Source organism: Emys orbicularis, chromosome 13 (genome assembly GCF_028017835.1).
Source record: "Emys orbicularis isolate rEmyOrb1 chromosome 13, rEmyOrb1.hap1, whole genome shotgun sequence".
Lineage (NCBI taxonomy): Eukaryota > Metazoa > Chordata > Testudines > Emydidae > Emys > Emys orbicularis.
In genome coordinates this window covers 7,182,701-7,207,352 of record NC_088695.1, presented here as the reverse complement: position 1 = coordinate 7,207,352, position 24,652 = coordinate 7,182,701, and the positions used below count along the sequence as shown (strand labels likewise).

General features: G+C 51.0%; 1 protein-coding gene across 1 annotated transcript in view; it reads right to left on the bottom strand.

The window, feature by feature from the left end:
• LOC135888227 (zinc finger protein 34-like) overlaps positions 1 to 24,652 on the bottom strand; it is a 114,789-nt gene that overhangs the window by 30,600 nt on the left and 59,537 nt on the right. Inside the window, exons 7-12 of the mRNA XM_065416035.1 lie at positions 15,669 to 15,756; positions 13,268 to 13,345; positions 8,432 to 8,558; positions 6,972 to 7,085; positions 5,684 to 5,900; positions 5,264 to 5,599 (exon numbers count right to left, since the gene is read on the bottom strand). Of these exons, the coding sequence (XP_065272107.1) occupies positions 5,264 to 5,599; positions 5,684 to 5,900; positions 6,972 to 7,085; positions 8,432 to 8,558; positions 13,268 to 13,345; positions 15,669 to 15,756 (960 nt within the window). The remainder of the gene's footprint in view (positions 1 to 5,263; positions 5,600 to 5,683; positions 5,901 to 6,971; positions 7,086 to 8,431; positions 8,559 to 13,267; positions 13,346 to 15,668; positions 15,757 to 24,652) is intronic.

Genomic DNA, 24,652 nt, shown 5'->3' with positions numbered 1-24,652 from the left:
CTGTATCTGTAATCTGTTTCTTGCTCCGCAGTGCCTTTACTGCTAGAAATAAGCCTGTGCCTTCCTGGACTGTATCCTGGGCTGCCAGCTTGCAGCCACCCCCCTGCTTGCAGCCACCACTAGTTAAACACCCCCCCCCCCCCGCCCCTTGGAGCTGTATCCTGGGCACACACCACTCTGCCCTCTGGAACTACCCCTAGTATAAGGTGCACCCATTAGGTTAGATTTAGCCTTTAGTCTAGATAAATTGTAATTTCATTTTGCATAGTTGTGGTTAAGTTAGGTTTAGGAAATTGCTTGCATTGTACTCTGTAAGTTAGTCTTAAAGCATTGTTGCATTGTGTTTTGTTACTTGCAAATTTGTGTAGTCTTGGTTAAGTTAAATCATAGATAAGATTTTGCTGTGTTCTGTATAATTGTCTCTCTCTCTCTCTTTCTCTTTCTCTCTGCTGTTTAAACTTGCAGCCTGTCTGCTCTCTGTGTCTCCCTGAGTTTAAATCTCCCTCCACCACGTGCTCACCCTGCTCCTACTGCTACCAAACCTCAATTGTATTACTGAAGTCTAGCATAAAACCCCATTGGTTACCCCTTTTCTCTCTAACACACCTCACATTTTACATTTACACCACTGTGACACATTTTTACCTAAAGTTGTTGGTTATTTAACACATTTTACCCATACTGTTAGTTGGTTATATGCTGCTGTGACATACTCTTTACATAGAAATTGTTAGCTATCTGTTACATTTATACTTCAGTGTTAATTGGTTACCAACTGTATTGTACCCCACTATTGAAACCCCCCTATCCTATTTACTAAAAGAAACCCCTCCCCAATTGTCTACCTTAACAAACCCCATACCCCTCACTATTGAATTTTCCCTGTTTTTGTATTTTTTTAATAAAGTTTATTTTGCACCCCACCAGTGCAGTAGTTGTCCCCCAAGATCCCCTACCTTACATGTAATTGACTCAGGGTCAACAATTAGAGCGAGATTTTAAAAGTGTGTCCACTTTAGATAAGCTAGAGTTTGAAATGTAAATGTGTATTTTTAAAGACTTGGAAGAAGAGGGCAAGTCATGTCTGAGTAACCTAATTGCCTTCTATGACGAGATAACTGGGTGGTGATATATGTGCTTTTAAGGGTGGGGGCCTATATAACCACAGACACACAGAAGTGGGGGGCAATGAAACACATCAGAGAACCACTGGTCTACCTTATTATGGGCACCACGTTTACAAAATGATAAATCTTCTCCAAAGTATGTTTTGTGAGGTATCATAGGAAAAGTCATCGCCTGCTGAATATTAGTGTCCCATTACAATATGTCTATCAGCACTGTCCATGGAGCACTGAGAGGTTGCTGTATGTTTGTTACATGCTGTGAAGCTGGAAAACGCCCGTAGACGAGCTCCCCAGAGACAATGGCACCTGCACACCAGCTAAGTGCTAAGTGGCCAGTAATTGCTTAGGGTATGTCTACACTATGAAATTAGGTCGAATTTATAGAACCCAGCTTTATAGAAATTGTTTTTATACAGTCGATTGTGTGTGTCCCCACATAAAATGCTCTAAGTGCATTAAGTCGGCGGACCGCGTCCACAGTACCGAGGCTAGCATCGACTTCCGGCGCATTGCACTGTGGGTAGCTATCCCACAGTTCCCGCAGTCTCCACCGCCCATTGGAATTCTGGGTTGAGATCCCAGTGCCTGATGATGCAAAAACAGTGATGCGGGGGGTTCTGGGTACATGTCGTCAGGCCCCTCCCCCTCCATCAGAGCAATGGCAGACAATCAATTCGCGCCTTTTTACCTGGGTTACCTGGGTTACCTGTGCAGACGACGTACAACGGCAAGCATGGAGCCCGCTCAGCTCAGCTCACCGTCACCATATGTCATCTGGGTGCCGGCAGACGTGGTACTGCATTCCTACACAGCAACAGCTAATTGCCTTTTGGCAGTAGACGGTACTGGTAGCTGTCCTCGGCTATCTGGGTGCTGGCAGACGTGGGGCTGCATTGCTATACAGCAGCAGCTCCTTGTGTATTACGACTGATATCCATCGTCGTCATACTCCTCAGTGAGTTCGGTCAGAGGTGCCTGGGCAGACATGTTTTGTCTCCTGGAGACTCAGTCCTGCCGGCAGTCCTATTGCACCGTCTTGACGATCATGGCTACCAGTCGTAGTACAGCATCTTCTGCCAAGCACCCAGAAGATGCCGACGGCTATCAGTCATGCTGCACCGTCTGCTGCCAGCCTAAGATGTAAGAGATAGATGGAGTGGATGCAAACAGTAAATGGACCAGATTTGTTCTGTATTCATTTGCTTCCCCCTCCCTCCGTGAAATCCACGGCCTGCTAAACCTAGGGTTTTGAGTTAAATCTTTGGGGGGGCCATTCTGTGTGACAGTTGTTAGTGTTTCTTCCTGATGCACAGCCACCCTTGTTGATTTTAATTACCTGTAAGCCACATCCTCACTCGCCCCTCCCTCCCTCCGTCAGACAATAGTTTCGTGCCTTTTTTCAAGCCCAGACGCCATAGCACTGGGATCATGGAGCCCGCTCAGATCACCTCGGCAATTATGAGCATTATGAACACCACGCGCATTGTCCTGGAGTATACGCAGAGCCAGAACATGCCAAAGCAAAACCAGGCGAGGAGGTGATTGCAGCGCGGCGACGAGAGTGATGAAGAAATTGACATGGACATAGACCTTCCCAGCAATGTGCAAATCATGGTGTTACTGGGGCAGGTTGATGTCGTGGAACGCCGATTCTGGGCCTGGGAAACAAGCACAGACTGGTGGGACCGCATAGTGTTGCAGGTGTGGGATGATTCCCAGTGGCTGTGAAACTTTCGCATGCGTAAGGGCACTTTCATGGAACTTTGTGACTTGCTTTCCCCTGCCCTGAAGTGCCAGAATACCAGGATGAGAGCAGCCCTCACAGTTGAGAAGCGAGTGGCGATAGCCCTGTGGAAGCTTGCAACTTCAAAGTATTAAAGTTTAAAACTGCAGTGTGTCCTTGTCCTTCCCTCTTCCCCCTCCCCACCGGGCGCTTATCCTCCTCCCCCACCCCTCCCGGGCTACCTTGGCAGTTATCCCCCTACTTGTGTGATGACTTAATAAAGAATGCATGAATGTGAAGTAACAATGATTTTATTGCCTCTGCAAGCGGTGCACGAAGGGGGGAGGGGAGCCTGTGCAGCCTGTGTACCCCCTGCTTAAAGCGGGACCAATCCCCAACTAAATCATCCGAGCCAGGGCTTTGTCAAGCCTGACCTTAAAAACCTCTAAGGAAGGAGATTCCACCACCTCCCTAGGTAACCCATTCCAGTGCTTCACCACCCTCCTAGTGAAAAAGTTTTTCCTAATATCCAACCTAAACTTTCCCCACTTCAACTGGAGACCATTACTCCTTGTTCTATCATCTGGTACCACTGAGAACAGTCTAGATCCATCCTCTTTGGAACCACCTTTCAGGTAGTTGAAAGCAGCTACCAAATACCCCATCATTCTTCTCTTCTGTAGACTAAACAATCCCCGTTCTCTCAGCTTCTCCTCATAAGTCATGTGCTCCAGCCCCCTAATCATTTTTGTTGCCCTCCGCTGGACTCTTTCCAATTTTTCAACATCCTTCTTGTAGTGTGGGGCCCAAAACTGAATACAATATTCCAGATGAGGCCTCACCAATGTTGAATAGAGGGGAATGATCATGTCCCTCGATCTGCTGGCAATGCCCCTACTTGTACAGACCAAAATGCCGTCAACCTTCTTGGCAACAAGGGCACACTGTTGACTTATATCCAGCTTCTCATCCACTGTAACACCAGGTCTTTTTCTGCAGAACTGCTGCCTAGCCATTCGGTCCCTAGTCTGTAGCAGTGAATGGTATTCTTTCATCATAAGTGCAGGACTCTGCACTTGTCCTTGTTGAATCTCATCAGATGTATTTTGGCCCAATCCTCTAATTTGTCTACGTCCCTCTGTATCCTATCCCTACCCTCCAGCGTATCTACCACTCCTCCCAGTTTAGTGTCATCTGCAAACTTGCTGAGGGTGCAGTCCACGTCATCCTCCAGATCATTAATGAAGATACTGAACAAAACCGGCCCCAGGACCGACCCCTGGGGCACTCTGCTTGATACCGGCTGCCAACTAGGCATGGAGCCATTAATCACTACCCCTTGAGCCCGTTGATCTAGCCAGCATTCTCCCCACCTTATAGTCCATTCATCCAGCCCATACTTCTTTAACTTGCTGGCAAGAATGCTGTAGGAGATCATATCAAAAGCTTTGCTAAAATCAAGTAATAACACATCCACTGCTTTTTCCTCATCCAGAGAGCCAGTTATCTCATCATAGAAGGCAATTAGGTTACTCAGACATGACTTGCCCTCTTCTTCCAAGTCTTTAAAAATACACATTTACATTTCAAACTCTAGCTTATCTAAAGTGGACACACTTTTAAAATCTCTCTTTAAATGTTAACCCTGAGTCAATTACATGCAAGTTGCTTAACCCTTTCTTCCCATGTGTCACAGAAGTTTAGATTCTGTGTGGATTCTTCCATGTTTAATGAGGTCAGACCTCCATATGAAATTTTTCCCACAGTCCAAGCACTTGTGGGGTCTCGCTCCTGTGTGGATTGCCTGATGGTGAACAAGGTTTGACCTCACTTTGAAACATTTCCCACAGTCCAAGCACTTGTGGGGTCTCGCTTCTGTGTGCATTGCCTGATGTTGAACAAGATTTGACTTTTTATGAAACTTTTCCCACAGTCCAAGCACTTGTGAGGTCTTTCTCCTGTGTGTAATGCCTGATGATTAACAAGGTCTGACCTTTGTATGAAACTTTTCCCACAGTCCAAGCACTTGTGGGGTCTCTCTCCTGTGTGGATTGCCTGATGTTTAACAAGGTGAGACCTTCTTATGAAACCTTTCCCACAGTCCAAGCACTTGTGGGGTCTCTCTCCTGTGTGGATTGAATGATGTTTAACAAGGTCTGACCTTTGTATGAAACTTTTCCCACAGTCCAAAAACTTGTGGGGTCTCACTCCTGTGTGGATTGTCTGATGACAAACAAGGTGTGACTTTCTTATGAAACTTTTCCCACAGTCCAAGCACTTGTGGGGTCTCTCTCCTGTGTGGATTGCCTGATGTTGAACAAGGTTCGACCTCTCTATGAAACTTTTCCCGCAGTCCAAGCACCTGTGGGGTCTCTCTCCTGTGTGTAATGCCTGATGGCGAACTAGGTGTGACCTCAGTATGAAACTTTTCCCACAGTCCAAGCACTTGTGGGGTCTTTCTCCTGTGTGGATTGCCTGATGTTGAACAAGGTTGGACCTTTGTATGAAACTTTTCCCACAGTCCAAGCACTTATGGGGTCTCGCTCCTGTGTGTAATGCCTGATGTTTAACAAGGTGTGACCTTCTTATGAAACTTTTCCCACAGTCCAAGCACTTGTGGGGTCTCTCTCCTGTGTGGAGTGCCTGATGTTTAACAAGGTTTGACTTTCTTATGAAACTTTTCCCACAGTCCAAGCACTTGTGGGGTCTTTCTCCTGTGTGGATTGCCTGATGTTGAACAAGGTCTGACCTTTGTATGAAACTTTTCTCACAGTCCAAGCACTTATGGGGTCTCACTGCTGTATGTAATGCCTGATGTTTAACAAGGTGTGACCTTCTTATGAAACTTTTCCCACAGTCCAAGCACTTATGGGGTTTTTCTCCTGTGTGGATTACCTGATGACGAACTAGATGTGAACTTCTTATGAAACTTTTCCCACAGTCAAAGCACTTGTGGGGTCTCTCTCCTGTGTGGATTACCTGATGTTGAACAAGGTCTGACCTTTGTATGAAGCTTTTCCCACAGTCCAAGCACTTATGGGGTCTCGCTCCTGTGTGTAACGCCTGATGTTTAACAAGGTGTGACCTTCTTATGAAACTTTTCCCACAGTCCAAGCACTTGTGGGGTCTCTCTCCTGTGTGGAGTGCCTGATGTTTAACAAGGTTTGACTTTCTTATGAAACTTTTCCCACAGTCCAAGCACTTGTGGGGTCTCTCTCCTGTGTGGATTGCCTGATGACGAACTAGGTGTGACCTTCTTATGAAACTTTTCCCACACTCCAAGCACTTGTGGGGTCTCTCTCCTGTGTGGATTGCCTGATGTCTAATTATTTGTGTCTCCGAAATGAAACATTTCCCCCACTCGAGGGATTGACAGGTTTTCTCCCCAGTGTGGCTGCTCCCATGGTTATTAAGATCTGAGAGCTTATTGAAGATTTCCCCATTGTCCAAGCATTGAAAGGGTTTCTCTCCAGTACAGATTGTCTGATGTGTCACAAGCTGTGATCTCACAATGAATTCTTTCCCACACTGAGGGTAGTGCCCGGGTGTCTCTTCCTTGGGATTTGTCTGCTGTGCTCTGGGATCCTTGTCTCCTTCCCCACTGGTAATAGATTCATCCACTCTCTTCCCTGGGTGGTTTTCCAGAAGCCTCTCTGACCTGTGCCAGTTTCCCCAGGCTTCTTCCTGCTCCAAGCACTGGGAAAAATTCCGTTCAGCTCTTCCTACAAAGGTCCCCTGCAGTTCCACTTCCCCGGGAACTTCCTCATGATGATTCCCCTCCTCATTCTCACTCCCTCGCTCAGCACCTGCTTGGAGAGACACAATCCAGACAGGAGTCATTGTGCTGGGGAGAAAGAGGAATAGCACCTAGGGAAAACCCAACACGAAGACTGAACAATTGGACTCCGCCTCCACATCCCACCCAAACACTCACAGGGAAGGAAAGCTGGGAAGCAAACTCCTGCAGCTAAGAGGCTGGGTGGAATAGTGTGAGCTATATCTGATGACTGCAGCCCTGTCCTGGCTGAGATGAGGAAGAACTGAGGACGTTACTCACACCATATTTTGGGATTCTCAACTTCTTCCTTCATTCCCTAGATTGTTTCTGTGTCAGTCCTCACCTGTACGGGTGTATCTCGGAAGCCTTCTTTCCTTGCAGTCCCAGAGATCGGGCACCCACGGCTCTTCCCCTCGTTCCAGCCGGGAGATCAGCTCAGGTTTGGGAAAGGGGAATCCTGTGCAGAGGGTGGAATCAGACCAGATCAGGGGGCATGGAGCATTGGTGGAATATTTGTCAGAAAGGAGATTCCATGAGTGCAACCTGTGCCTGTGCTCTGCTGGAGGAACGTGGAATCCAAGAGGATGGGGAAATGGTCACTGAGCCCCCTTGTGCAGAGGATGTTGTCTGGGGAGGTGAGTTGAATTATTACTACACCCTCACTAGGCGCTCCCAGGATCTGTGCGCTCTGGGGGCCTTGCTGACTCACACACAGCTCTGCACTTAAACCCCTGCCTCTTTCTAAACCTGCAGAGCCCAGAGCCCTCCCCATGGCTGGAGCTAGTCCCAAGGAGGGAGGTGAACAGGTATTGTGTGTGCAGCCGAGAAACAACACAGACAGGACAATACTGGATTTATGCCCCTTTGAAAGCTGGAGGGGTGGGGATGGTTTAGCTTGTCCATTGGGTTTTGACACCCATGTCCCACTGGAGAGGGCACGGAGATGCAAGTCTCTCTCACATGGCAGCTGTGCATTATGGAACCACTCGCCTCTGATGTAACTGACCAGGGAAGAACCTGTCCAGATTCCGACATGCAGACCGCACGGCTTCTAGTTAGGGTGACCAGATGTCCCGATATTATTGGGACAGTCCCGATTTTAGGGGACTTGTCCCGTGCCCTGACCTTACATCGGTGGGGAAGCACTTTCTCCTGATATCTGGGGACCATCTGGTGGAGGACGCAAGACGGCGCCACTCACGTCTTCTTCCTGGGCCCTGGGGAAGCATGGCTGAACTCCCGGCGCTCGCCCACCGGCTGGCAGGAGCCTGCAGAGTGGTGCAGCCCCACTCCCCAGGCACGCACAGAGGCGGCGAGGAGGTCTCCGCTGCGTGCTGCAGGGGCTGGGATTGTAGGCGGCGGCAGCGGGCAGAGAGCCCACCCGCCCCCACCCACCTCGACCCGACCCAACCCAACCCGCGCGACCTTAGGAGCCAGAGGGACAGGACCTGCCTGCTGGATGCTTCCTGGGAGCCGCTCCAGGTAAGGCTAGCACTGCTGGGACTCACCTGGCCCCTGGCGGGTCCAACTGGCTGGGGGAGGGGCTCTGCGTGCTGACCCCCTCCCTCCCTGAGGGGGGACGTGGAGACGGAATGGAGGCAAGCTGGTGCGGGGGGGGGGGCGTGGAGCTGCCGGTGGGTTCTCAGCCCCCATCAATTTTTCCTGTGCTCCGGCGGGTTTTTTTTTTTTTTGCTCCACCGCCGGCTTGTTTGGTTTTTTTTTGCTCCCACCCGCGTCCCGATATTTCACCTCTGTCATCTGGTCACCCTACTTCTAGTATCTGAGGGGACAGGAATCCCTTACCCAGGCAGGTCACGGTCTCGTAGTTCTCCTGCATGACGTCCCTGTAGAGGGCTCTCTGAGCGGGGTCCAGTAGAGCCCCCTGCCCTTGGGTGAAATACACAGCCACCTCCTCGAAGGTCACCGGCATCTGAAAGAAAAAGAGTCCCCCACTCAGCACCTGCTTTCCAGCCACAATCCCACTAGTCACGCGGGAGGAAGGATAAAGAAATGGAAGCTCTTGGAGGGCCAGAGTAGCCGAATCCCACCCCCACCATGCATAGAGCAGCCAGGAGGCTTCAGGGGGTGGGGAGAAGGTGAGAGCTCCTTGTCCTCCCGAACACACGGAGCAGGGCAGGGTCTTTTCATTTCCCACACACCTGCCAGCCACAGGCTGATACGGGAAGCAGAGCTCTGAGCCGGGGACAGGGACAGGAATCCAAACAGCTTCCCTTCGTATTTCACAGCAGCCTCAGGCTAGTGGGGTCTCGCTCCAGCACTGGAAGCCTTGAAAATGTTCCCAGCCCTGTGCAAGGGGGTTATATCCTGTTTGAGAAATGGGGGAATGCCCTCTCTCCCCTACCCCGTCACCAATGGGCCCACTCAGAAAATCAGCAGGTTTATCACATCCTGTCTCCTCCCTGCCCCTGCCCAGGAGCTCCCTGAAAATCACCTACCTGAGCTGGCTCCATCACAGACATTTCCCTTCCCTGTCTCCTGGAAGACGGGCCCATGTGAGGCAAAAGGTGGACGTGATTCCTCAGCCTGTCGGGGCGAGAGGGGGATGGGGGAGGTTACAGAAGGGGCTTCAGTCCATGTCACACCCTGATTCCCCCCAGCCTCTTCAGACCCTCCCAGTAACAGTATCTCTGAGCCAAATGCTAGAAAAAAAGCAGAACTAAAGGGGCCACTTTGGGGGATTTCCCCACACTGCCGTGTAAACTCCTCTCCCTTAGGAGCAGCAGGAGCCCTCTGATGGCATCACCTAAAGAATGAGCTGCCCTGGACTCCTGCAGCAGCCCCCAGGGACAGGCAGGCAGAGGCTGATCCCATTGGCCCATCCACACTCCCTGCCTGCCCAAAGCAGCAGTGACTCCGGTGTGGCTGAGATGTGAATCCTGCCCAGAAATCAGACCAGGGCCCTGGGCGACCCCAAAACTCATGAGAAACAGACCCAGGGGAGGTTCTAGGCACCAGCAAAGCAAGCACCTGCTTGGGGCAGGGGCAGCAGCGGGCAGGGATCCAGCCTGGGAGCTGAGAGCCAACAGGGGGCCCTGGGAGCTGTAGTTCCTTGGTTAGCTCCCTGCCTATAGAGCCAGCCCTGGAGCAGGGAAAGAACTACATTTCCCAGCATTCTCTTGGCCGCTATTAACAGGAAAGGGAGGGGGAGGGAGTATGGTAGCTGAAACCTCATGCTGCAGCTGGTTGTGGAGGGAGAGCTCATTGCTAGAGCGGGGTGGCACTGTGAATGGGGAACAAGTGTGCCCAAGGAGTAGAAGGCTTTGGCCCAGATATTCCCTTCAGAAGACTTCCCCAGACTGGATTAGGGATCCTGGTGTGACCCCACCTTGCAGCCCGCAAAGAAGGAATTGGGTGGACTAAATGGACAGTGCCCCTGTCTATCTGAAACCTAGCAAGGGAGGTATGTGGATCCCACTAGCATTTAAAATGAAAAGTAAGGGAGGGGAGGCTCTGCTAGAGGACCTGGGCAGCTTTAGATACAGTATCAGGCACTTAGGAGGATTTCCACTTCTGAGCCATGGAAGCAGAAATTGACTTTTCCTTTCCAGATTGAGCTAATATTCAGAAAGGGAATCTAGCACCTGCCTTCCAGATCTGAACACCTCAAAATTCAGGACTGCTCAAGCTCAATTTGGGCAGCTGTTACTTCAATTCTCCCAAATCAAATATACTGATCCACTGTAATTTGCTGTAGAAAAAGTAGGATAAAATTGAGCAAGAAATTCTTCTCAGTGGTTATTAGGACTGGAATTGCTATTTTCAACAGCCATTGCCTTTTCTTTTTTTTTTTTTAGTTTTACTTGTTTGAAAGGAAGACAGTGATATCGCATTGGCAAATTCCCCATAGAAACAAAGAGTGGAACAAAAGAATAATAAAGGCACCTCAACTTTTCCTCATTCATGTAGGACAGTCTTATAATATGCATCCAGATATCCGCCAATCACACAAGCTGAAAATGGTTCCACTTTACTGCAGTTCTGTAACCATATGGGAACCAATCCTGTCTGTGTTCTGTGCACATCCAAAATTCCTGCTGAATGACTCACCCTGGGAGCAAGTTACCAGTGATCCAGGGCTGGGGCGGAAGGAGGGTGCAGGTGGAGGGGGGAGAGAGTCCAGGGCTGGGGTGGCAGGGGGTGAGGGTGGGGAGAGCCCAGGGCTGGGGCGGCAGGGGGGTGCGGGTCGGGGGAGGCCAAGAGCTGGGGTGGCAGGGTGTGTGTGTGGGGGGGGAGAGCCCAGGGCTAGGGGAGCAGAAGGGTGTGGGGGGGAGAGCCCAGGGCTCTGGGGTGGGGGCAGCCATATTTTTTTTTTGCTTGGGGAGGCAAAATATCTAGAGCCAGCCCTGCACAGACCATACCAGCCTGGGTGTGTCTGATAATAACACACTGGCAGCAGGGTGTGGGTGTGGGGGCTGCGTTTTTGCCTCTGTCCACCGCCAGTCTCCCCACACACACCCTTCCCTCGCAGTGCCCCCACTCACATCTTTCCCCATACCAGCCTCGCTCCCCTCCACCCCACAATCCCCCCATCCCTCCATCCTCTCTTCAGTGCACCCCAGCCCCCATCACAGCCTGCCCCCCGCTTCCCCAGCACCCGCCTCCTGCGCCCTCCTCCCCCTGCAGCCCGGGTGAGCTGGGGGTGGGGGCGGGTTTCTCTTACCTTCCCTCCGAGCGGGGCCCCCCTGGGGCAGGGGCCGGGGCCGGGCCGGGAAGGGGCCTGGCCAGGCTGGGGGCTCTGCCCTGGGAGAGGCTCCCGGGGAGCAGCGGGAAGGGCCCTGCTGGAGATTCCCCTCTCCCGGCTGCAGTCAGGGCTCCGGGCTCCCAGCACCAGCCGCCGGGGCTCGGGGATCTCGCCAGGAGCCTGGGAGCCAGAGACCCGCAGCGGCTGCCAGTCACTTCCTGCTGCCGGGCCTGACCCCAGCGATCGCTCCCCCCAGAGCCGCCTCCCAGCTGCTCCTGGGTCCTAGCGATAAACCCATCGCACTGCAGCATCTCTGTGTCTAGCTCCTGTTCCACTCACAGGCTCTACGGTCAGAAGGGCCCATCATGAGCATCTAGCCCAGGGATTCTCACGACCAAATTTGGTGGCCTCACAGTGTGGCCAGCAACTCTCACTGGTGGCCGCTCTGACACTTTCCCCTATAATCCTAACTAACTTATCAAGAAGCCAATAAATATGCACAGAGGTAAGAGGGGGAAACGGTCTTACTATTGTGGGGAACTCTTCTGGCTTATACACCACCCTGATAGAATCGACTAGCAAAAGGAGCTGAGTCCTCGCTCCCACTCCCTTTACCTGGAGACCCCCCTTCCACTCTGGTGTCTGAAACCCCGACAAGGCTGGCCCCAAGATTCCTGCGGGGTCTTCATCCCCAATTTTGTTGCGATCACTCAGGACAGAGGCTAGGGTGTCGTATCCCCACTCTGGGGTGCTCTCTTCACTCCGAACACATCCCTGATGTGGCCATTCAGCATTGCATAGAGTTCAGAACAAATACGATTTATTAAACAGCAAGTAATAAAAAAAATTAAGGAAAAAATGGGAAAGGGGAAAGGAAAACATGATGTCATCCCACGCTGCCCAGGGGTCCCCCCCTCGCTCTCCCCAGCTGCTCACCACACCCAGCTCCAGACTGCTCCAGACCCAGCTTCCCTCTGCATCAGTGCTTCTGCTGCTCTGCCTCCAACCCAGCTCTGGCTGCTCCTCTGCCCTTAGCTCTGCCCTTCTCTGGCAGGCAACTCCAGCTCACACAGAGAACGGGCACCTGAGTCCCTCATTGGCCTGCCTGCCCTGTCAACAAGGTTGATCTAGTGCCTTGGCCTCTCTCCATTCGCCCTGGGGACTAGTCTCAGGGTTTTCGTTTCTCATTGGCCCTTCCTGTCTTTTGGTACTGGGAGAAGCCAACCAACCCCCCCACTAAGTTTCAGAAGGGGGCCAACAGTCATGGGGTCAGGCAACTTCATGGTGTGTGTTAGCTCGAAAGCATCCTGCAGGTGAATTATAAATGTCTTTGTTTACCCCTTTCTTCCTGTTGGTGATGGACGGCCAGATAAGAGTTTTCTAATACCCACAGTTGGTCCTTTGTCGTCTCTGAGGAGTTTGAGTGGGACAATCCCCAGAACTATCACATATTTCAGTAACAAAACTTTGACATATGTCTGGGTCTTTATGGACAGATCCTCGGCTTTGAGCTTACTGAGCGCATTTTGCCATAACAGCAAATGTTCGGGGGTGTTTGCAGAGCAGAAGGGCTGAAGCTCAGACATATCCCTGATTAGTCACCTTCCCAACTAGCCAATTGCCCTGCATCCACAGCTGATTGATTGCTGCCAGATCCCGCCCACCCAGGCCCAGACTCCCAGCCCTGAGGGGGACGTCCCGCAGGTTGGCGCTGACTGATAGCTGTTGCCAGCACCCCGCCACTGTGACAGCGGCCAACACCGCCCTCACTTCATGAGTACTCCAACCGCACCCCCTCCAGCACCCCTAACTCTACACCCCCCATCAGCTCCTGCCCCGCATTAATGTCCTCTTTTGGGGCACCTGGAATATGGTCAGCCTAGCAACAAACATACATTAAAATCTCACCATTCTACATGCACTGGTGTCACACGTACCTGCTCGCTATCGAGGGCCGTGAAGGCAGGCTGGGAGAGGAGCCCCTCTGCAGGTTTGGCCCAGGTCCACTGGAGTTGCTGGGGAGAGGAAACCCTCCCTCACCCCAGCCCAGGACCACAGGAGCTGCCACGGCTGGGGAGAGTTGCCTCTCACCCACTCCCAAGCTGCTGTGGTGAGAGAGAGCTGGGGGCAGTCCTCTCCCCACCACAATCTGCACCCCAAAGCCCTCACCCCAGCCCCACCCCACACCTGCACGCCTAGCCAGAGCCCTCAACCCTCCGCACCACATCCCTCTGTCCCAGCCCTGAGCCCCCTCCCACACTCCAAACACCTTGGCCCCACCCCCACCACATGAATTAAGTTCTGTGCACCAGTATGGAGATGATGTGTCACATACTGGTGCATAGAACCAAATTCATTCCACACATGGACATAAAAAATGAGGGAACACTAGTCAGAACATATAAAATGCTCAGAGTGAGTTTACACTAGGAAATATGCTGGAGGGTCACAGAGATCTGCTGGCTAATCCCGACCACACATCCTCGCGTAGCCAGAACTTCAGAGGCTGATGCTACGAAGCCAGAGGTGGGATCTCCAGGCCTCTGACAAAAGGTCCTGTGGGAATCAGTGCCTCTCAGTGGCGTGGTCTGAATGCGCTTATCCCATGATGCCCAAACACTCGATACCCCAGCACCCAGTTCCCCCGATATCAAGCTCCACCAGCCCCAGCCATTCAATCCCCAGAGACATCCACAGAACCCAAAGTCCTGGTCCCTTAACATTTCATTCCCCCAGAGCCCAGCACCCTAGGGGATTGGGGGAGGGGAGGAATTACCAGCCCCCAGGGACACTTGCCTAAAAGGGAACAGCTCAAGTCAGTGGGGGAGCCCAGCTCAGGGGCTGGTGGAAGATGGGGGATGGGTACAGGTGTCTAGAGTGAAGGTGGTGCCTGGCCCAAGTGTAATTCTCCTCATCTCCATGGCAGGGGGATCCTGGCTGGGAGGGGAAGGGAGAGGGTGGAACTTCAGCCAGGCAGACGGAGCTGCTGGAGGAGTTTCTCTCTCTCACTTCCCCGACCTGTGGCCCATCAGCTCAGCAAGCAGGGCTGCAACAGGGAGGAGGGGCTGATCAGGTCTTCTCCTCCTTTGTCTGGGGTTTGCTTCGACCAGGCAGAGCCAGTGGGTCACTGACCAGCTGATGCTTGGCTGCTGCTGGATCCTCACCCAAGCGATGAGCAGCTGGATGCTTGGGAGCCAAAAGCCCCGGATGTGTGTGGGAACAAGGAAATGGGTTTGTTCCTATGGCCTAGTCAGGGCCCTGAGAGAATTTCCCTGCTGTGTGGGGGAGTCTCTGATGTCCAACGTGGTGTTAGCTCCACTTGGAGCATTTTCAGCACTGAGAACATCTCAGCGGTTTCTTCCCTGTACAGATTTCTAGATGCTTGATACTCCGGGAGCACCTAATGAAGCATCCTGCACATTCAAGGCCTCTCTACTGTGTGGGTCACTGAGGTGTGAAGTCAAATTGAATCTTTTCCTGCAGTCCGGCTATTCCTAGGCTCTCTCATACCTCTGAGGATTCTCTGACTTTTAATGAGGGGTGATCGCTGAATGAAGCTTTCCCCACAGTCCAAGCACTGATGAGGTCTCTCACCTGTGTGGATCCTTTGATTTGTTTTAAGTGTAAGAAGTGCTGATCTCTCTGTGAAACCTTTCCCACAGTCCAAACACGTATGGGGTCTCTCTCCTGTGTTTTTTTTTTCTGATGCCTATTAAGGGCAGTAAACGATCTAAACTCCTACATGCCACAGGGGCTTCAACAAGGGTACCCTTAACTCACCCAACAATACTGTTAATCTATCCAACCACACACTTAACCCAGCAGAAGAGTCTGTCCTATCTCGGGGACTCTCTTTCCGCCCCACCACCCGCCCACGTATGATACAATTCTGTGGTGATCTGGAAGCCTACTTTTGTCGTCTCCGTCTGAAGGTATATTTACAACATACCATTGAACAGCGCACTGACCCAAAGGAACCCTCCTATCAACACTACAAGAAGAATTCTGTGTGGACTCCTTCTGATGGTCGAAATGACAGACTGGACTTCTACACAGAGTGCTTCCACAGACGTGCACAGGCTTAGATTGTGAACATACAGCATCACTTGCCCCATAACCTCAGCCATATAGAATGCAACGCCATCCACAGCCTCAGAAACAACTCTGACATTCCAATCAGTTGAGTAGGGTTATATCCTGTTTGATAAATGGGGGAATGTCCCCTCTCGCCTCCCCCGCCACCAATGGGCCTACTCAGAAAATCAGCAGGTTTATCACACCGTGTCTCTGCCCTTCCTCTCCCTCCCTCTGCCCAGCAGCTCCTTGAAAATCCCCTACCTGATCTGGCTGAATCACAGCCATTCCCTTTCCCCGTCTCCTGGAAGACGGGACAATCTGGAACAAAATGTGGACGTGATTCCTCAGCCTGTCAGGGGGAGAGGGAAGTTTACAGAGGGGGCTTCAGTCCATGTCACCCCCAGATTCCTGTGGAAGAAACGGAGTCTTCACTCTTCGTGTTTGTTAGCAGCAAGTCAGAGGCAGTTTATTTCAAGCAATTGCAGGGGGAGCCTACGGATGGGGGGTCCCCTTCCTTAGGCAGGTCACATATGTCAACGGATACAGCTGAATCTTGTTTATACATTTTCCTCCCCATTATCTTAGTCAGCAGTCCATTCTCATCTTAAAGCAAGGCTAGAAAACAGGTTCCCATGTAGTTTCCCATCCGCCTCGCACAATCCCAGCTTCTACAAATCTTGAGATGTTAGGGTAAAGGTTAGCCTGTCTTCTGCTCTGTCTCTTAACAACACTAAGGGTATGTCTACACTACGAAATTAGGTCGAATTTATAGAAGCCGGTTTTATAGATATCGGTTTTATACAATCGATTGTATATGTCCCCACATAAAATGCTCTAAGTGCATGAAGCCGGCGGACTGCGTCCACAGTACCGAGGCTAGCATCGACTTCCGGAGCGTTGCACTGTGGGTAGTTATCCCACAGTTCCCGCAGTCTCCGCCGCCCATTGGAATTCTGGGTTGAGATCCCAGTGCCTGATGATGCAAAAACAGTGACGCGGGGGGTTCTGGGTACATGTCGTCAGGCCCCTCCCCCTCCGTCAGAGCAATGGCAGACAATCAATTCGCGCCTTTTTACCTGGGTTACCTGTGCAGACGACATACAACGGCAAGCATGGAGCCCGCTCAGCTCAGCTCAGCTCAGCGTCACCATATGTCATCTGGGTGCCGGCAGACGTGGTACTGCATTGCTACACAGCAGCAGCCCCTTGCCTTTTGGCAGTAGATGGTATATTACGACTGGTATCCGTCGTCGTCGTACTCCAGTTCAATCAGAGGCACCTGGGCAGACATGCTTTGTCTCCTGGAGACTCAGTCCTACCGGCAGTCCTATTGAACCGTCTTGACGATGATGGCTAGCAGTCGTAGTACAGTATCTTCTGCCAAGCACCCAGAAGATGCCGAGGGCTATCAGTCATGCTGCACCATCTGCTGCCAGCTTAAGATGTAAAAAATAGATGTATTCATTTGCTTCTCCCTCCCTCCGTGAAATCAACGGCCTGCTAAACCCAGGGTTTTGAGTTCAATCTTTGGGGGGGCCATTCTGTGTGACAGTTGTTTGTGTTTCTCCCTGATGCACAGCCACCTTTCTTGATTTTAATTCCCTGTACCTGTACGCCATGTCATCAGTCGCCCCTCCCTCCATCCATCAGTTTCGCGCCTTTTTTCAGACCAGACGCCATAGCACTGGGATCATGAAGCCCGCTCAGATCACCGCGGCAATTATGAGCACTATGAACACCACGCGCATTGTCCTGGAGTATATGCAGAACCAGGACATGCCAAAGAAAAACCAGGACAAGCCGATGAGGCGATTGCAATGCGGCGACAAGAGTGATGAGGAAATTGACATGGACACAGCCCTCACACAAGGTTCGGGCCCCAGCAATGTGCAAATCATGGTGTTACTGGGGCAGTTTCATGCTGTGGAACGCCGATTCTGGGCCCGGGAAACAAGCACAGACTGGTGGGACCGCATCGTTTTGCAGGTGTGGGACGATTCCCAGTGGCTGCAAAACTTTCGCATGCGTAAGGGCACTTTCATGGAACTTTGTGACTTGCTTTCCCCTGCCCTGAAGCACCAGAATACCAGGATGAGAGCAGCCCTCACAGTTGAGAAGCGAGTGGCGATAGCCCCGTGGAAGCTTGCAACACCAGACAATCAATTTGGAGTGGGCAAATCTACTGTGGCGGCTGCTGTGATCCAAGTTGCCAGGGCAATCAAAGACCTGGTGATATCAAGGGTAGTGACTCTGGGAAATGTGCAGGCCATAGTGGATGGCTTTGCTGCAAAGGGATTCCCAAACTGTGGTGGGGCCATAGATGGAACCCATATCCCTATCTTGTCACCAGAGCACCAAGCCACCGAGTACATAAACCACAAGGGGTACTTTTCAATGCTGCTGCAAGCCCTGGTGGATCACAAGGGACGTTTCACCAACATCAACGTGGGATGACCGGGAAAGGTACATGATGCTCACGTCTTCAGGCACTCTGCTCTGTTTCGAAAGCTGGAGGAAGGGATTTTCTTCACGGACCAGAAAATAACCGTTGGGGATGTTGAAATGCCTATCGTGATCCTTGGGGACCCAGCCTACCCCTTAATGCCATGGCTCATGAAGCCATACACAGGCAGCCTGGACAGTAGTCAGGACCTGTTCAACTACAGGCTGAGCAAGTGCCGAATGGTGGTGGAATGTGCATTTGGACGTTTAAAAGCGCGCTGGCGCAGCTTACTGACTCGCTCAGACCTCAGTGAAAGGAATATCCCCATTGTTATTGCCGCTTGCTGTGTGCTCCACAATATCTGTGAGAGTAAGGGGGAGACATTTATGGCGGGGTGGGAGGTTGAGGCAAATCACCTGGCCGCTGATTACGCGCAGCCAGACACCAGGGCGGTTAGAAGAGTACAGCAGGGCGCGGTGCGCATCAGAGAAGCTTTGAAAACGAGTTTTGAAACTGGCCAGGCTACAGTGTGAAACTTCTGTTTGTTTCTCCTTGATGAACCCTCCGCCCCCCGCACCCGGTTCACTCTACTTCCCTGTAAACCAACCACCCCACCCTCCCCTCCCCCCTTCGAGCACCACTTGCAGAGGCAATAAAGTCATTGTTACTTCACATTCATGCATTCTTTATTAATTCATCACAAAACTAGGGGGATAATTGCCAAGGTAGCCCGAGAGGGGTGGGGGAGGAGGGAAGGAAAAGGACACACTGCAGTTTAAAACTTTAAAACATTAACACTTATTGAAGGCCAGCCTTCCGATGCTCGGGCAATCATCTGGGGTGGAGTGACTGGGTGGCCGGAGGCCCCCCCACCGTGTTCTTGGGCGTCTGGGTGAGGAGGCAATGGGACTTGGGGAGGAGGGCATTTGGTTTCACAGGGGCTGTAGCGGCGGTCTCTGCTCCTGCTGCCTTTCCTGCAGCTCAGCCATACGCTGGAGCATATCAGTTTGATGCTCCAGCAGCCGGAGCATCGACTCTTGCCTTCTGTCTGCAAGCTGACGCCACCTATCATCTTCAGCCCGCCACTTGCTCTGTTCATCCCGCGATTCAGCCCGCCACCTCTCCTCTCGTTCATATTGTGCTTTTCTGTAGTCTGACATTGACTGCCTCCACGCATTCTGCTGTGCTCTTTCAGCGTGGGAGGACATCTGGAGCTCCGTGAACATATCATCCCAAGTCCGCCGTTTTCTCCTTCTAATCTTTGCTAGCCTCTGCGAAGGAGAAACATTTGCAGCTGGTGGAGGACAAGGGAGAGGTGGTTAAAAAAAGACACATTTTAGAGAACAATGGGTACACTCTTTCACGTTAAATTTTGCTGTTCACATTACACAGCACATGTGCTTTCGTTACAAGGTCGCATTTTTCCTCTTATATTGAGGGCCTGCCGGTTTGGTGTGAGAGATCACTCACGCAGTGCCAGGCCACAGATTTCAGCTTGCAGGCAGCCATGGTAAGACACAGTCTTTTGGCTTTTTTAACCTTGTTAACATGTGGGGATGGTTTAAAACAGTACTGCTCTCATTAACCATACCAAGGACCCGTTGGGTTGGCCATTTAAAATGGGTTTGCAATGTAAAAGGAGGGGCTGCGGTTTCCGGGTTAACATGCAGCACAAACCCAACTACCCCCTCCCCCACACACCCAATTCTCTGGGATGATCCCTTCACCCACCCCTCCCCCCCCACCGCGTGGCTAACAGCGGGGAACATTTCTGTTCAGCCGAGCAGGAACGGGCACCTCTGAATGTCCCCTTAATAAAATCACCCCATTTCAACCAGGTGACCGTGAATGATATCACTCTCCTGAGGATAACAAAGAGAGATAAGGAATGGATGTTGTCTGCATGCCAGCAAACACCGGGACCATATGCTGCCATGCTTTGTTATGCAATGATTCCAGACTACGTGCTACTGGCCTGGCGTGGTAAAGTGTCCTACCATGGCAGACGGGATAAGGCAGCCCTCCCCAGAAACCTTTTGCAAAGGCTTTGGGAGTACATGAAGGAGAGCTTTCTGGAGATGTCCCTGGAGGATTTCCGCTCCATCCCCATACACGTTAACAGACTTTTCCAGTAGCTGTACTGGCCGTGATTGCCAGGGCAAATCAATCATTAAACACGCTTGCTTTTAAACCATGTGTAATATTTACAAAGGTACACTCACCAGAGGTCCCTTGTGTGCCCTCAGGGTCTGGGAGCACGCCTTGGGTGAGTTCGGGGGTTACTGGTTCCAGGTCCAGGGTGATAAACATATCCTGGCTATTGGGGAAACCGGTTTCTCCGCTTCCTTGCTGTGAGCTATCTTCATTGTCTTCATCATCATCATCATCTTCTACGTACCCCGAACCTGCTTCCCTGTTGCGTGTTTCTCCATTGACGGAGTCAAAGCACACGGTTGGGGTAGTGGTGGCTGCACCCCCTAGAATGGCATGCAGCTCCGCGTAGCATGTTTGCGGCTCTGCCCCAGACCTTCCGTTTGCCTTTCTGGCTTTGTGGTAGGCTTGCCTTAGCTCCTTAATTTTCAGCGGCACTGCTGTGCGTCCCTGTTATGGCCTCTGTCCTTCATGGCCTTTGAGACCTTTTCTAGTATTTTGCCATTTTGTTTACTGTTATGGAGTTCAGCTAGCACTGATTCGTCTCCCCATATGGCGAGCAGATCCCGTACCTCCCGTTCTGTCCATGCTGGAGCTCTTTTGCGATCCTGGGACTCCATCATGGTTACCTGTGCTGATGAGCTCTGAGTGATCACCTGTGCTCTCCATGCTGGGCAAACTCGAAATGAAATTCAAAAGTTCGCGGGGCTTTTCCTGTCTACCTGGTCAGTGCATCTGAGTTGAGAGTGCTGTCCAGAGCGGTCACAATGAAGCACTGTGGGATAGCTCCCGGAGGCCAATAATGTCGAATTCCGTCCACACTACCCCAAATCCGACCCGCAAAGGCCGATTTTAGCGCTAATCCCCTTGTCGGAGGTGGAGTAAAGAAACCGGTTTAAAGGGCCCTTTAAGTCGAAAGAAAGGGCTTCGTCGTGTGGACGTGTCCAGGCTTAATTCAATTTAACCCTGCTAAAGTCGACCTAAACTCGTAGTGTAGACCAGGGCTGAGAGTGACAGGGTGTGCTGCTGGAGGACTGAGGAGCACAAGCGTTATCAGACACAAGGAGGAAGGTCCTGTGGTGAGACTAAGGAAGGTGTTTGGAGGAGGCCATGGTGAAGTAGCCCAGGGAGTTGTAGCTGTCATGCAGCTGTTACAGGAGGCATTATAGACAGCTGCAGTCCACAGGGCCCTATGCTGGAACCCGGAGTAGACGGCGGGCCCGGGTTCCCCCCAAACCTCCCAATTGACCTGGACTGTGGGTTCTTCCAGAGGGGAAGGTCTCTGGGCTGTTCCCCAACTCACATGGGGAATCTCTGAGGCAAGAAAATCCACCAATAAGCGCAGGACCCACCAAGATAGAGGAGGAACTTTGTCACACTGTTTAAAAATGTATAGTGTGTACCTTCTAAAAATGAAACGTACATCTATTTCTGAGTTGTGAAGAATATGTATTAAAGGTTATAAAAACTAACAAGAATACATTTTTATGTAGAAAACCATGATTAAATTGAGTCTTCCTGACTAGTGATTTAAATCAAATCCACCCTGCTGCTTCCCTGTGTGAACAACAAACCCCTCCACACAGCCACCAGCATTCAAAGTCACTCCTGGCTGCACTGTCCTGGATGTGACTAGCCAGACACTCAGGAACTTACCAAACAACACAGCAACATCAGCCAGTTTTCTACTCCCAGCCTTGCACCCCGGGAATGTGCATCTTGGACTGCTCAGTCTGTTCACTGTGATGGACAAACTCAATAATTAGTGGGTCAGCCCCCAAAAAGGGCCGGATTAGGCCACAGCCTTGTTCCACTCCAATCCCCCAAACACTTCAATGAAAACACACAGGTCCAGACAAAACACTAAAACCAGTTTAGTAAGTAGAGCAAGGGGGTTTTCAGGGATTACAAGGGAGAAAGATGTAAAAGGTCAGAAACGGTTAAAACTATAAAATTAAAACATGCATTTTAAATCCTAAATTTTACCAGTCTAAGGAAAATGCGAAGCAAGCAGGTTTTCGCACCCCACCCGCTGTTGCAGGCAGTTCGCAGTTCTTAGTACCCAGCCTGGATTTCCTTCCAGCCTTGATCCACCCTCCGCACTCCAAGGCCCCTGTTGCCTTTCAAGCCATCTTGTTGCCTTCTGTAAAAATGGAGGCAATTCCCCCTTGTGCTTTTATACCACTCTCCTCTTTGAGGTTCATCCTGGAGCCGGGGGGCAGCCGACAATCAGTCTGTGCCCTAAGTGAGCGTCCAGCCATCCTCCCGGTGAATTGTAACTCTCCTGTTCCCAGCTCCACAGCTGGAGAATGGCCGGCTAAGCAATTACTGGCCACCAAGCACCTAGCTGGTGTGCAGGTGCCATTGTCTCTGAGGAGCTCGTCTGTGGGCATTTTCCAGCTTTACAGCATGTAACAAACATACAGCAAACTCTCAGAGCTCCATGGACAGTGCTGATAGACACATTTTAACGGGACACTAATATTCAGCAGGCGATGACTTTTCCTATGATACCTCACAAGACATACTTTGGAGAAGATTTATCATTTTATAAACGTGCTGCCCATAAGAGTGTAGACCAGTGGTTCTCAGATGTGTTTCATTGCCCCCCACTTCTGTGTGTCTGTGGTCATTTACGCCCCCACCCTCAAAAGCACATATATCGCCACCAAGCTCTAAGGGCAGAGTGGTTGCTGGCAATGTGCACAGCTCTGAAGGTCTCCAATAGCAGCACAGAAGTCAGGGTGGCCACGTGAAAAGTGATATTCCTCAATATCGCTGTTCACAGCAGACTTATCACCCCATTGTCACACCTACTTCTGTGCTGCTGCTCCACCTGGGTTTGAGAGCCTGAGCATTTATCCTCACCTCCTAGCTAGGCCTGTTCCTTCTTCATGAGCCCCAGCCAACTGGGGCCGACAGCCAGTGCTCTTTAAAAAACAAACAAACAACCCACACTGATCACGCCTCCCTTGACACATTCCTGTGCCTCCATTGGGAGGCTCTGCCCACACTTTGAGAATTGCTAGTGTAGAGAGTCACCGTGGGGATTGGTAGCCAAGATGGTAACACCTGCTCCTTTCCGTCTCCGGGATCCCCAGAGAAAATGTCCGAGCAGGAGAGCGGAACAGATCCGATTAACATTAACCTTGCAAACCACATTTTGGTGATTTCAGCTATAAACATTCCCTCCATCCTTCAGCCCCTACCCCCAGCGAATTCAATGAGACTGAGCTGGAATTGGGCAGGTGGCATGGGCGAAGGGTATAATCGCTAATTTATTGATCCCTGATTTAAGAGAATACAGGAACCCTTTGGATAGCTAAACATAGATTACTACAGTTACCCCTCTTAGAATCATAGAATATCAGGGTTGGAAGGGACCTCAGGTGGTCATCTAGTCTAACCCCCTGCTTAAAGCAGGACTAATCCCCAACTAAATCATCCCAGCCAGGTATTTCTCAAGCCTGACCTAAAAACATCTAAGGAAGGACATTGCACCACCTTCCTAGGTAACCCATTCCAGTGCTTCACCACCCTCCTAGAGAAAAAGGTTTTCCTGATATCCGACTTAAACTTTCCCCACTGCAACTGGAGACCATTACTCCTTGTTCTGTCATCAACAGTCTAGATCCATCCTCTTTGGAACCCCCCTTCAGGTAGTTGAAAGCAGCTACCAAATCCCCCATCATTCTTCTCTTCTATAGACTAAACAGTCCCCGTTCTCTCAGCCTCTCCTCATAAGTCATGTGCTCCAGCCCACTAGTCATTTTTGTTGCCCTCTGCTGGACTCTTTCCAATTTTTCCACATCCTTCTTGTAGTGCGGGGCCCAAAACTGGACACAATACTCCAGATGAGGCCTCACCAATGTTGAATAGAGGGGAACGATCACGTCCCTCGATCTGCTGGCAACGCCCCTACTTGTACAGCCCAAAATGCCGTTAGCCTTCTTGGCAACAAGGGCACACTGTTGACTTATATCCAGCTTCTCATCCACTGTAACCCCAGGTCCTTTTCTGCAGAACTGCTGCCTAGCCATTCGGTCCCCAGTCTGTAGCAGTGAATGGGATTCTTTCATTCTAAGTGCAGGACTCTGCACTTATCATTGTTGAACCTCATCAGATTTATTTTCGCCCAATCCTCTAATTTGTCTAGGTCCCTCTGTATCCTATCACTGCACTCCAGCGTCTGTACCACTCCTCCCAGTTTAGTGTCATCTGCAAACTTGCTGAGGGTGCAGTCCACGTCATCCTCTAGATCATTAATGAAGATACTGAACAAAACTGGCCCCAGGACCGACCCCTGGGGCACTCCACTTGATACCGGCTGCCAACTAGACATGGAGCCATTGACCACTACGCCTTGAGCCCGACGATCCAGCCAGCTTTCTATCCATTTTATGGTCCATTCATGCAGCCCATACTTCTTTAACTTGCTGGCAAGAATACTGTAGGAGATCATATCAAAAGCTTTGCTAAAATCAAGGAAAAACGCATCCACTGCTTTTCCCTCATCTTCAGAGCCAGTTATCGCCTCATAGAAGGCAATTAGGTTACTCAGACATGACTTGCCCTCTTCTTCCAAGTCTTTAAAAATACACATTTACATTTCAAACTCTACTTTATCTAAGGTCGACACACTGTTAAATCT